Source organism: Pseudophryne corroboree, chromosome 2 (assembly GCF_028390025.1).
Source record: "Pseudophryne corroboree isolate aPseCor3 chromosome 2, aPseCor3.hap2, whole genome shotgun sequence".
Taxonomy (NCBI): domain Eukaryota; kingdom Metazoa; phylum Chordata; class Amphibia; order Anura; family Myobatrachidae; genus Pseudophryne; species Pseudophryne corroboree.
The window spans coordinates 421424801-421437665 of NC_086445.1; the positions used below are offsets into that span (position 1 = coordinate 421424801).

A 12865-nucleotide genomic window follows, 5' to 3' on the forward strand; every position below is an offset into this window, starting at 1 on the left:
CATCCTTAGGGTAAATGGCACTAAGTGCCACATAATGGACGCATACAGGTATATATAACGATTATTATCTAATGCCACCCTATTTATAAAACCTTCATAGCCCTGTTACATCTAAGGGACCAATTCTGTTCTATATGATAAATGGAACTTTTCAAACTTATGCCCTTATTTATCAATGAGTGATACATTTCACTGTGAGTGATAAATTGCACCAGCCAATCAACTCCTAACTACCATGTTACAGACTGTGATAAAGTACCAGCCAACCAGCTCGTAACTGTCATTTTTCAAACACAGCCTATGACATAGGAGCTGATTGGTTGGTACTTTGTCACCGTACAATTTATCGCTCTCCAAGGCTTGATAAATGGAGGCCCATGTTTGAAAAATGACAGTTAGGAGTGGATTGGCTGGTGCAATTTATCACTCCCAGTGAAATTTATCATTCAATGATAAATAAGGGTGTTTGAAAAATGACAGGAGCGGATTGGCTGGTACAATTTATCACTCACAGTGAAATTTATCACTCATTGATAAATAAGGGCAAAAATATTTCCACTTATGGAGCAGGATGTAATGCCGCCCGAGTTAGATGGCCGAGCGGAATGCCAGCTAAATTTGGACTTCATTACATCCTGTCCTTGGGGTGTTAAATGTTTTATTATGATACATACACTATATGTATTTTATTTCCTTTATTTGCATAAACTATCCAAAAATCCTGTATGAGCAAAAGAGTTTTGTGAGAACCTGCAGCGCTGTACGTAATATTTATTTTGAATAAAACACGTCTTTTGCATGATGTCCGGTGAGCAGGCAATTCTATTTAACTAGTGAAACATCAAACGCAATGAGCAGGATGTAATGCTGCCCAAGTTCGCCAGCCGCACGGCATGCCGGCAGAACTCAGACTATTTTTTAAAGGGGCAATCACTTACAAGTCAAAACCATCACTGTATCACTTACAGGTATTTAACTATTGCTATGAGAAATGCTCATCTGAACTATTTCTTCCCTATATTTCATTAGGAAACCGTAAAGGACAATTCTCTTCTTTTTATGCCAAATGTCCTTAAGGTATATTTAGAAAATGGACAAACCAAATCATTTCGTTTTGATAGTGGTACTTCTATAAAGGTGAGTGCACAATTTCTCTTTTAAGATGTTCTAAAAAGGCTTAAATTAAGTTTCTGTATTGATATATACAATATTACTGTATATACATTTTAATCTATATCATAGTCTCACTCTTAATGAAATCTGCCAGTTAGCACAGCTCCTATAGCGGTGTGGGATTGCTTGACTGGTGGCCGGGATCCTGGCGGTCAGCATACCGACTATGGGATCCCGACCACGAGAATGCCAACAAAGGGGGGGGGGGGAGCGGGTGCAACAAAGCCCCTTTCCGGCTCGGTGGCTCGCTGTGCTCGAGCGGGAATAGCCCTTGGCCACCTGCAGGCATTCTAGCGGCCAGGATCCCGATGTCGGTATGCTAACCACTGAGATGCCGGGTGCCGGGATCCTAACTACATCCCCCTATAGCAGGGCTCTGTGTGTGGCACCGTCGCTGTTGCACGGTCTCTGCATTTGGCTAGCAGGGTGCCTAGAACAGCACCCTGCAGCCAGTGTAATGCGGCACTCACTCGCACCAATGGCCTCACCTCCTTCATGACAGCATCACTCCAGTGGCTCCACCTCCTTTGTGTTGCGATTGGTCAGGAAGAGTGGCCAGCACAGGGTGCCAGGCAACCTTGTTACGGCTCTGGCCTATAGTGTATGAATAATTTAATCTAAAGTATATAAGTATAGATCAACATGTTTATGTAGTCTTAATAACACCAGATTCACCATTCTGCAGTATTTGAAATTTGCTTTTGTTTTCGAAAAAATAAATAAATCATATTTACTGTGTTTCAAAAAAAGACATGAAATATTACCCTTTAAGCTAAACCAGGATGTTCATTGTTTGGAAAAAGCTTCTCCATGGTCAGCTCCATGATCGTTAACGCCTAAGATACATATCAAGATTTTTACACTTTTAGATTTGACATACATCATATGTACAATGTGAGTAGAAATCCCCTATGACAAAAACCTGAGTATTTCTCAGTGTTCTATAGTCATTTGGGGATCATTTCCAAGCAAGACAAGTTTTATCTGGTCCAGAGTGGGATGAATGGTTCTAAACCAAGTGTATAAAAATAATAATATATAATTATGAGATACTATAATGGCTCATACATACGAACATTAAAATCATATTACTGAATATGTCTGAAAACTCCCCTGAAGGTAGGTTAAATTCCCTATATTTCAAGTAGCATTTTTTATTTTTGAATCCATCCAATCGCTACCGTGATGGAGGGTCTTAGTCATAAGCATCTCGGGCCATATGACATAAAAAAAGGAAAGGTGTATATGGACACATCTGTCTGTATGCACAGAGTGAGCATCACTCTTCAGAGTTATTATAGCTTTACTATAACATTAGCCACTCTAGTCACCACCAGGGTTTGTACTGTATTCACATGAGCTGACTGTCATGCTAATGACTGTAAATTTATGGCATATGGCGTTTTACTTTATTTAATAACTACCATGTAAATAAGTTATTAATGTCTTTAGAATAAAGGGATAAATGTGGTGCACTAATACATTTAGACTTTTTTTTATAGACATCAGAATGTGCTTTGCCGGCTTTGCAGCAGTCTGCGGTTCCTCTCTAATTTCTTTGTGACCCTGGATTGTAACCTTTTGTTCTCAGTTATACTCATTGCTTTAATGGTTTTCAGGCCCATGTATTCCTCAATAAAGCATTGTAATAGCATACTGCTATAGCTGTTCTGTATCAAATGTCTGGCTTTCAACCTGCCAGTACTTGACCTTGTAAAAATGAAGAAACAAAATGTGTCCTTGTGCTTTATATTTCATATTAAATATAATCTATTGCAAGTAACACCTTCAAGTGAGAAAAAACATTCTTGACATAAATATTGAGGAGTCTATGTATTATGATGGAATCGTCTACATAACCTAGACATAAACGTATTGAAGCATTGCTTGTAGGCCTCAGAGAAATGGTACAATGAGGTTTTTTATTTATTTTATTTAATTGATATGAGGCACTCAAATGCGGTCCTCAAGGCACCCCAACGGTCCATGTTTTAAGTATATCCATGCTTGGCCGCAGGTGATTTAATTAGCACCTCAGTCAATTTGATTTAATCATCCGTGCTGAGCCATGAATACGCATAATACCTGGACCGTTGGGGTGTCTTGAGGACGGGGTTTGAGAACCTCTGTGCTAAAGACAAGGTACTGAGTTGAGGCTGCTTCCTACTACTTCTGTCAACACAAAAACATATACAAATGAGTTACACTAAGCTGTGTCCTATTGGATGGGAGCATAGGTTGCTTAATGGATCAGACAGCTCAGCTACAGAAATCCTTAACTATCAAGCACACATTTTATACCCTCTCCAGTTAGCGATATTGTCACAATCCATAAGTGTACAATAGATTTTTTTTTTTGTTACAACCATTAGTTATCTAGGTGTACAAATACATTTTACAGTTTTAGAGCACACAAGAATAAAACAAAAAATACTCCAAATTATTACTTTGCTTCAAATTGGTAATTAGACTTGTCAGCTATTTTGCATGTATACTTTGGTGCCAAAACATCCATGCCTTGGCACTTGTAAATGTATTGCAGTATTTTACATTCTTTGCTCACTCTATGGAACATAAAAGTTAACTTAAATTCAGAATATATTAGTTAGAATAGAAAGCTGAATAATATTCAATAAAATATACATGCATATCAGTTACCATTCCTTCTGTTATTTTAGATACTAATTATAATTGCTATTATAAAAAGATTATATGTTAATATTCTCTAATTGGGGGCATCACATTTCTGATCAATTTTCAACACTTGGATTGGACATAAAAGCAGTTAAAATAGTTTTTGCTGTCTCATTAAGGATATCATTTAGTCTCTAAGGCGTGATATTGCAACTAGGATTGTTTAATTAGTGTCATAATCTACCTAATCCCAAATATATCTATCTGCTTTTTCATTACTTCTTTCATTGTACTTAACACTTCCCGTTTAACAATCCTTGCCATCTGTCAATGCCACATATAGAAGCAAAGATTGGTAGGGCAGATTAACAAGAGGGTTTTATATAGGTATTTTATTCATCCACCTCTGCAAGAAACCTCTGCGTATCAGTTATTTTTAATTCAATTTTATTTTGCCTTTTTTTTCTTAGCTGCCCCTATTTATTTTTATTTTTTGTCACTGTGTTCCTTGGTGATAATACTGTTGTTTTTTTATGACACATTTGATGAAATTCATCAAAGTTACTCTTCTTGGAGCAGTTAGTATAAAACTGTAGTTGTATAGATGGAGTCTGTACAATTGCCGCAAAACAAAGATGCTGCCCATGCACAGTAGGTCCTCAGACAGAGAGCTCTGATCGGCAGAATTATATGTTCACTCTAGTGGCCATCCAGACTCCAGTCTCCTCCTTTCCTGAGCCCCAAGTGGCTGGCAGTAGTGAGTCATACGGGCGATATAACTGACACTATGTTGTGGGATTGGACTGAGACTGAGGCATGAGGGTGTTAATATATGTACTATACACGGACGTGCGGTGAGTTATATTGCTGGGGAGGCACGGGCTAGTACCACATCCAGATTTACACACAATATATGAGCCAAAGGGTGCATGTGAGGATTATACACAGGTGCAGCAGTATATACATGTGGGCATTATAAACAGGTGCAGCAGTATATTCATGTGTGCATTATACACAGGTGCAGCAGTATATACCTGTGTGCATTATATACACAGGTGCAGCAGTATATACATGTGTGCATTATATACACAGGTGCAGCAGTGTGTGTATATATATATATATATATATATATGTGAGCATTATACACAGGTGCAGCAGTATATACATGTGTGCATTATATACACAGGTGCAGCAGTACTATATACATGTGTGCATTATATACACAGGTACAGCAGTGTATATATATATATATATATGTGAGCATTATAGATGCAGCAGTATATACATGTGGGCATTATACACAGGTACAGCAATCTATACATGTGGGCAGTTTATACTGCTGGACATTTGCTGAGTTTTGATCAGATATGTGCGGAATAGTTAGGCAGGGGGGGCAATGCCTCTGAATTGTGATCGCATTGCTGGGCAGCCATTTGCATGCTGGGCGGTCTTGCCATGTGCTGGCCGGCCCCCAGCATGCGAATGATAGCAGTAGCAGTAGTAGATTCTGCTTTTTAGACAAATATTAAAGTATTAAAATAAATACGTCCTAGATCTCAACCTATTGTTATTTGTATTCCCTTATCTATACCCCAGGAAATGTTTCAGTAAATCAGCTGAATGAAAATAGATATAATGGTAAGGCTAGACTGAAAGATAGATTTTGATAGTACAGTAGGTACAGTAAAACGATGTGTATGTGATTGTCTGGAACTAAAGTATTCTTATATTCTTACAGGATGTTATATTAACACTCCAAGAAAAGCTTTCAATAAAGTGCATTGAACACTTTTCCTTGATGCTGGAGCAAAGAACTGAAGGAGCTGGAACCAAACTTCTTTTGTTACATGAGCAGGAGACACTAACCCAGGTTTATTCATTGTATTTGTCCATTATAAATAGGATGAGAACAATATGTTACAGAATCCTTTTTTTTATACTGTATCGATAATCTATATATTAGTAGCAGAAGGAAGCAGGGCCGGTGCAAGGATCCTCAGCTCCCTAGGCAAATCTTCGGGGACACCCCCCCCCCCCCCCATCCTAAATACACAGTCCCTTAGGTGAAAAAGTGTGGGGGCGCCAACTTATAGGTTCCACAGCCACCGCCTGATAAAGAAGCAGCACTGCAAACTATCATTTTGCACCCTCCCTTAACTCATAAAGGGACAGCGTGCTGCAAAAAAGTGGGTGTGGTCTCACAAGGAAGGGGCAGAGCAGGGAAGCTGAGGGGGAGTAAGAGGAAGGGTGAGGGCAGGGACGCTGAGGGGGAGTTAGAGGGAAGGTGAGGGCGGGGATGCTGAGGGGGGGTTAGAGGGAGGGCGAGGGTAGGGGCGAGGACAGGGAGTTAGAGGGAGGGTGAGGATAGGGACGCTGAGGGGGATTAGAGGGAGGGTGAGGGTAGGGGGGCTGAGGGGGGTTAAAGGGAGGGTGAGGTCAGGGAGGCTGAGGGGGAGTTAGTGGGAGGGTGAGGGCAGGGACGCTGAGGGGGGTTAGAGGGAGGGTGAGGGTAGGAACACTGAGGGGGTTAGATGGAAGGTGAGGGCAGGGACGCAGAGGGGGAGACAGTGGGAGGGTGAGGGTAGGGACACTGAGGGGGGTTAGAGGGACGGTGAGGCTAGGGACACTGAGGGGGGTTAGAGGGAGGGTGAGGGTAGGGACACTGAGGGGGGTTAGAGGGAGGGTGAGGGAAGGGACGCTGAGGGGGAGTTAGAGGGGGGGTGAGGGTAGGGACGCTAACGGGGGTTAGAGGGAGGGTGAGGATAGGGACGCTGAGGGGGATTAGAGGGAGGGTGAGGGCAGGGACGCTGAGGGGGAGACAGAGGGAGGGTGAGGGTAGGGATACTGAGGGGGGTTAGAGGGACGGTGAGGGTAGGGACACTGAGGGGGGTTAGAGGGAGGGTGGGGGTAGGGACACTGAGGGGGAGTTAGAGGGAGGGTGAGGGCAGGGATGCTGAGGGGGAGTTAGAGGGGGGGTGAGGGTAGGGACGCTAACGGGGGTTAGAGGGAGGGTGATGATACCGCTGAGGGGGATTAGAAGGAGGGTGAGGGCAGGGACGCTGAGGGGGGTTAGAGGGAGGGTGAGGGTAGGGACACTGAGGGTAGGGACGCTGAGGGGGGTTAGAGGGAGGGTGAGAGCACGGATGCTGAGGGGGAGACAGAGGGAGGGTGAGGGTAGGGACACTGAGGGGGGTTAGAGGGAAGGTGAGGGTAGGGCTGCTGATGGGGGTTAGAAGGAGGGTGAGGGCAGGGGCGATGACAGGGAGTTAGAGGGAGGGTGAGGGTAGGGACGCTGATGGGGTTAGAGGGACGGTGAGGTTCGGGACGCTGACTGGGAGTCAATGGGAGGGTGGGGGCATGTGTACATAGGATGCAGTAATCTGTGTACCTAAGATATACTTTTCCTGACATATGCCTTCTGTGGAATTTTATTTAAAATTATGTGTATATAAATATACGTGTGTATGTGTAACATTAAAAAAATATAGCTCTATTAGAATAAACAAATGCTTTAAATCTATGTGTGGGATTTCTGAAAATTAAACTTAATATGTAGTCTATATGCTACGCAGAGAGCCCCCGACTGTCACTTACCTGATAAAGGCTGAAGCAGTGCCTCCTCTCCACTTAAGGGACAGGCAGCTGTCACACGTGGGTCTCTCTTCTCCACCTCCTAGTTATTGCGTGCCACTCCTCCTCGGTTAGTCTTTGCAGGGGGAGGGTCAGGCTTTGCTCTTGGTGTGACATCATCATGTCACACCAAGCAGCTACCCGTGGACTTAAAGCAGCGCAATGGGGAGGCGGAGCTCGGGACGGGACTCAGATCTGCTAGTCTCCTCCTGGATTTGACAGGGCGGGCGGTGACAGCGGAAGTATATTTAAAATTTCTGTGATATGGCCAATGGGTGGTCCCAGCCCGGTGCACACCTAGACCCCCTTTAGTTTCACCGGGCACGGTCATCGAGAGAGGGGGAGAGGCAGGACGCGCTCTTCATGCTGCTGGTGCCGCTACCCACTGCCTGACATTCAGTGAAGGGCAGAGGCTGCGGCAGCTACAGTGCACATCAGCAAGGTAGCAGAACAGGGAGAGCGCCTCCCTGCTTTGCAGACCTTGCTGAGCGATCAGCCGGTGGTTGGAGAAGTACTGGCCGCTGCTGTAAATCTTGCCATCCCGGGTGAAGGTGCCGCCCCCGTCCTCTATCAGCTCTTCTCCTTACACAACTTGTCAGCAAGGGCGTCAGAACATTTATAGGTTGGGGGGGGGGGGGGGAGTCAGAGCCTGAGTTTGGCGCCCCTGGGGGCGGAGCCACCAGAAGAAGGAGGCGGAACTACAGGGACAAATTGAGGCGAGACCACGGTCGGGAGAGTGTCAAGGATAGAAAGAGGGAGAGAGACATGTGTCAGGGAGAGAAAGGGAGACCGTGTCAGGGAGAGAGAGAGAGGGAGACAGTGTCAGGGAGAGAGAGAGGGAAACAGTGTCAGGGAGAGAGAGAGGGAAACAGTGTCAGGGAGAGAGAGAGGGAGACCGTGTCAGGGAGAGAGAGAGGGAGACCGTGTCAGGGAGAGAGAGAGAGGGAAACAGTGCCAGGGGGAGAGGGAGAGTGTCAGGGAGAGAGAGACTTTGTCAGGGAGAGAGAGACTTTGTCAGGAAGAGATAAAGAGTGTCAGAGAGAGAGGGAGAGGAGCAAGTGGGAGAGACAGAGACACTACCCGATTACACAGCACAGCCACACAGGTCTCCTATGGAGGCAGGCACTCCTTGGCATATAGATGGTGTCCCCAAAGAAAAGCAGTTTGTGGCGGGGATAGGTAGTAGGAGATGAAGTTGGATTGAGGGTGACAGCAGGGAAATGTAGAGGGTGACAGGCTGTGGGTGACACTGTGGAGAGGTAAAGGGGGACAGCCGTGAGTCAGTGGGAGACATGACGAGGGTGACGCTGCAGACAGACAATGGGTGACAGTGAGAGGTGGAAGGTGACACTGAAAGGTAGAAGGTGACAAGGAGAGGGTAAAAAAAGAGAGAAAGGGTGATGGGGAGATGGTGATGGGTGAAAGTCAGTGGGTGACCGGGAGAGGGTAACTGGTAGAGGGCAAGAGTCACTGGGTAACAGGGAAAGGGTGACAGAAGAGAGGTGATGGGGAGATAGTGAGAGTCAGTAGGTGACAGGAGAGAGAGGTGACGGGGAGATGGTGAGAGTAAGTTGGTATCAGTGAGAGGGTAAGAGTCAGTGGGTGACAGGGAAAGGGTGACAGGGAAAGGGTGAGAATCAGTGGGTGACAGAAGGTGACAGAGGAGAAAGTGATGGGGAGATGGTGAGAGTCAGTGGGTGACAGGAGCGAGAGGTGACGAGGAGATGGTGAGAGTCAGTGGGTGAAAGGGAGAGTGTGACAGGAGGAGAGAGGCAGCAGGAGATGATGGCCAGAGGGTGGCACTGCGGAGAGGCGGTGAGTGAGAGGCTGTGGAAAACAATAAAGATATGTAAGCTTACCTCACAATCACTTGACTCCAACCGGACAACGAGTGAAGGTCCTCACCGTGCTACAATACCTACAATGCACAACATAATATGTTTATGACTGGGAGAGGCAGTGGAAGACGGATAGAGGGTGATGCCAGAGAAAGGCAGTGGGTGGCATGGAGAGAGTGACAGGGACGAGAGGTGGTTTGGAGAGGGTGAGAGTCAGTGGGTGACAGGTAGAAGGTGATGGGGAGATGGTGAAAGTCAGTGGGTGATAGGAGAGAGAGAGGTGATGGCCACTGAAAGGGTGACAGGGACAAGTCAGCGGGTGACAGGTAGAGAGGGTGACGGAGAGATGGTGACGGCCTGTGGGTGACAGGAGAGAGAGGTGATGGGTAGAGGGGGAGAGTCAGTGGGTTACAGGGAAAGGGTGAGAGTCAGTGGGTGAAAGTAGAGAGGTGACGGGGAGAGGGTGAAGGCCGGGGAGAGGCAGCGGGAGATGGCGGGCAGAGGGTGACGCTGCGGAGTAGCAGTGGGTGACAGACAGTGGGAAACAGCATTAAAAAATTTAAGTTTACCTCACTTGACTCCAATCGGACAGCCAGAGAAGGTCCTCACTGTGCGACAATACCTACAATGGACAAAATCATATGTTTATATCATAATTAATGATTGCAATAATCATAATTAATATAATATTATAATTCATATTTTAAATTAAATCTACACATATACAGATTTAGCCACACTCATCGTGGCTACATGCTGGCGGGACATGCCCTCCTGGTGCGGCTAGGCGCGCCCACACCTAGCCGCGCCGGACTGCGTCTTTTGCCGCCTCATTCACTGTGAATGGGGTGAGTGCACATCTAAATCTAAGATGCGCACGCGGTCGTGGCAAACGAGGCACAAATGCACCTAGATATAGCCACAACATGCGTGATTACATCTGTACCCCACTTCACCTCACCCCACCCATTACGATTTTCTATAACCCAAATTGTTTGCAATAAAAAAAACTTACCTTTTTTCTGCAGCAGTGTGCTTCTTCTGCCTTTTCCACTCCTGTTCTTGATGGCCCTCCTCTTTCTGCATAGGCTCCTCTTCTGCTGGACGCCGTTACGCTCCACTCCTGTGAGGGGAGAGAAGAAAAAGAGGGGGGGGGGGGAGAAAGGGGGGGAGGCAGTGCTGAAGACTGCAGTGGCTTTAGAGAGAAGGGAAGAAGAGGGGGTGGTGCTGCTGCCTATCTGTCAACTAGTTTGACAGGGCAGGAGGGAGGAGAAATTAAGTAAAGAAAGGGAGGGGGGAGGGGGGAGGGGGAGGGGGGGGGGTTTGGCCGTGCGGGGCCCTGCCTGCGTCTGTCGCAGGGAGAGAAGGCCTGTTCATGCTGCCAGCGCCGCTGCCTGTAATACACTGTGACAGGCAGTGACTGAGGCAGCCGGCAGCAGCAGTTAGGACAGGAGCCATAGACTAGAGGCAGGGCAGAGGGACAGAGATGGAGGAGGCGGGCCGCGGGAGCCGCTCTGCATGATGCCGGCGCCGCTGCCTGTAATACGCAGTGACAGAAGCGGCAGCGGGAAGCTACATGCAGGCGAGTGGGGGGACAGTCACTGCCCATTCAGTAAGGAGTCAGGGAGGGGGAAGCACCTCTTCATGCTGCCGGCGCCGCTGCGTGACAGGCGCAGGCTGCGGCAGCCGTATAGTAGCAGAGCAGGGAGAGCTGCTTTGCGGACTGTGCTGATCTACCCGCCGGCTCGCTCCTCCTGTAAATCCGCCGACACCTCTGCTTGTCAGTGTAGGTAGGGAGCGGATCTTCTCCCTGGTCATCGCAGCAGCATGGAAGGGGGAGAGCGAGCGATCATGCAGGAGGGAGAGGTGGGGACAGGACCCTGACATCCAACACCAGGTGAACAGGGAGCAGGCGCCTCGCATCCCTCACAGCGCACATCCTGTGACATACTGTACTGCACTCCACTCAGCACCGCCCTCCAAGTGCCGGCGCCCATAGGCAGCTGCCTAAAGCTGCCTAATGGTAGCGCCGGCCCTGGAAGGAAGACTTTTATCAGTGATTTACAGTATTTCTATGATGCCATTGTCTGAGCAGGGCACATCATATACCAAATTAAAGGTCTTGGCCCATAGATTTGCAGAATTATATTGGTGTTGCAATCGGTTGCTTTGTTTTGGAGTTATGTAGCAAAATGTATGTCTGTCATTTGCAATGCATCACCATTGTGCTCTAGAAAATGAGACAGTTGGTGACCCCTCCCAATGCACCTGCTGGGAGACCTGGAACATGTGACCTTCTGGTTGGTCTGGAAACTGTGACAGTTATTTGCAGCCACTCACTAAGCAGGGATTTTTAAAACTTCGACTCCTAAGAGGGTGAAAATGGGTAATATGTTCGGCCCAGCAAACCTTTGCTCAATTGAAAACAGGCACATCAGTTATTTATAAGTTAATGTCTAAACGTCAATAAATCATACCTACATGAATGTACTGTAGATGCAGTTACTTACCGTTGCTGCTACCAATTATAAACAAGGACTTCGATATTTATTAAGCTATACTCTACATTGTATATGTTTTATGTTATTTCTGTGGTTCCTTGCTGGAATAGGAGCATGTGCTATTGATGAACTAACAGTTTTGTTTAATAAATTAAAATGTGTAATTGGCAAAGCTTTACATTGATTTAACTATTGAAGATCAGTTCCAACATTTAAATGGTGCTTCCTTTTCATGCTACTGCCAGGCCAAACATTTGGCAACTATTAGAAACACTTCCCTGAGGTGTCATAGAAGAGCTTCATGAACAGGTTTCTTCACTGATGATCTCTATGTGAAAACTTCCAGAGAGTTTTCCCCAGCCAGAATTACAAAACAACCAACAGTGAAATTTACAAGGGGTATACTATTTTGCGATTGGGAAAAAAATTCCCTCAAAATATTTTGTGCAAATCTATTTTTGCATTGCACAGATTTAGGTACATTCCCAAATTCCAATGTACAAATTGGTCCTGTAAGAGCAGTCCATGCTTGATTTTATTGTGGCTTTCAGTAGGGCAAACCCCTTCATAATTTGGAAATGGAAGGTCTGTACTGAAAGGTCTCAAATCTTTTGGTCAATTAATGGATGAAAGTTCCAAATAGCCTCTTAGGTACCCACAAACTAGACATGTTCCCATGATTGGCTCATTGGTCTCAATGTTTTACAAGCACAATATTATGCTAACAGTGTATCTAGATTTGTCTCCTCATTAGACTGGGACAGTCCATTTCACACTTTATTATTACCAAGTTCCCATCGAAAGAATACAAATTCAATAAATTAAATTTTTTGCATACCATTTGGACTACCATCCTTGTATTTTTTATTTACATGGCTGCAGTAGTCGCTGCTGATCTTATTTAAGTTTAGAATGTTGTATGCAAGTGAATGATGGCAACATTTGACTTGCAATAAAGTTGAATATACAGATTAGTCCTTATATACTGGCTTCAGTAGCGGCAAATACCCCCTCTCGGCGCTTCAGGTCATGGGCAGCTTAGTCTCAACAAGTGTCTTTTTTTGGAAATATTCTATCTTATCAATTTGA

General features: G+C 45.8%; 1 protein-coding gene across 2 annotated transcripts in view; it reads left to right on the top strand.

Annotated features, from left to right (window-relative positions):
- FRMPD4 (FERM and PDZ domain containing 4) overlaps positions 1 to 12865 on the top strand; it is a 722630-nt gene that overhangs the window by 688906 nt on the left and 20859 nt on the right. For both annotated transcript variants that reach the window (XM_063953505.1, XM_063953504.1), the window contains exons 8-9: positions 1030 to 1137; positions 5546 to 5677. In XM_063953505.1, the coding sequence (XP_063809575.1) occupies positions 1030 to 1137; positions 5546 to 5677 (240 nt within the window). The remainder of the gene's footprint in view (positions 1 to 1029; positions 1138 to 5545; positions 5678 to 12865) is intronic.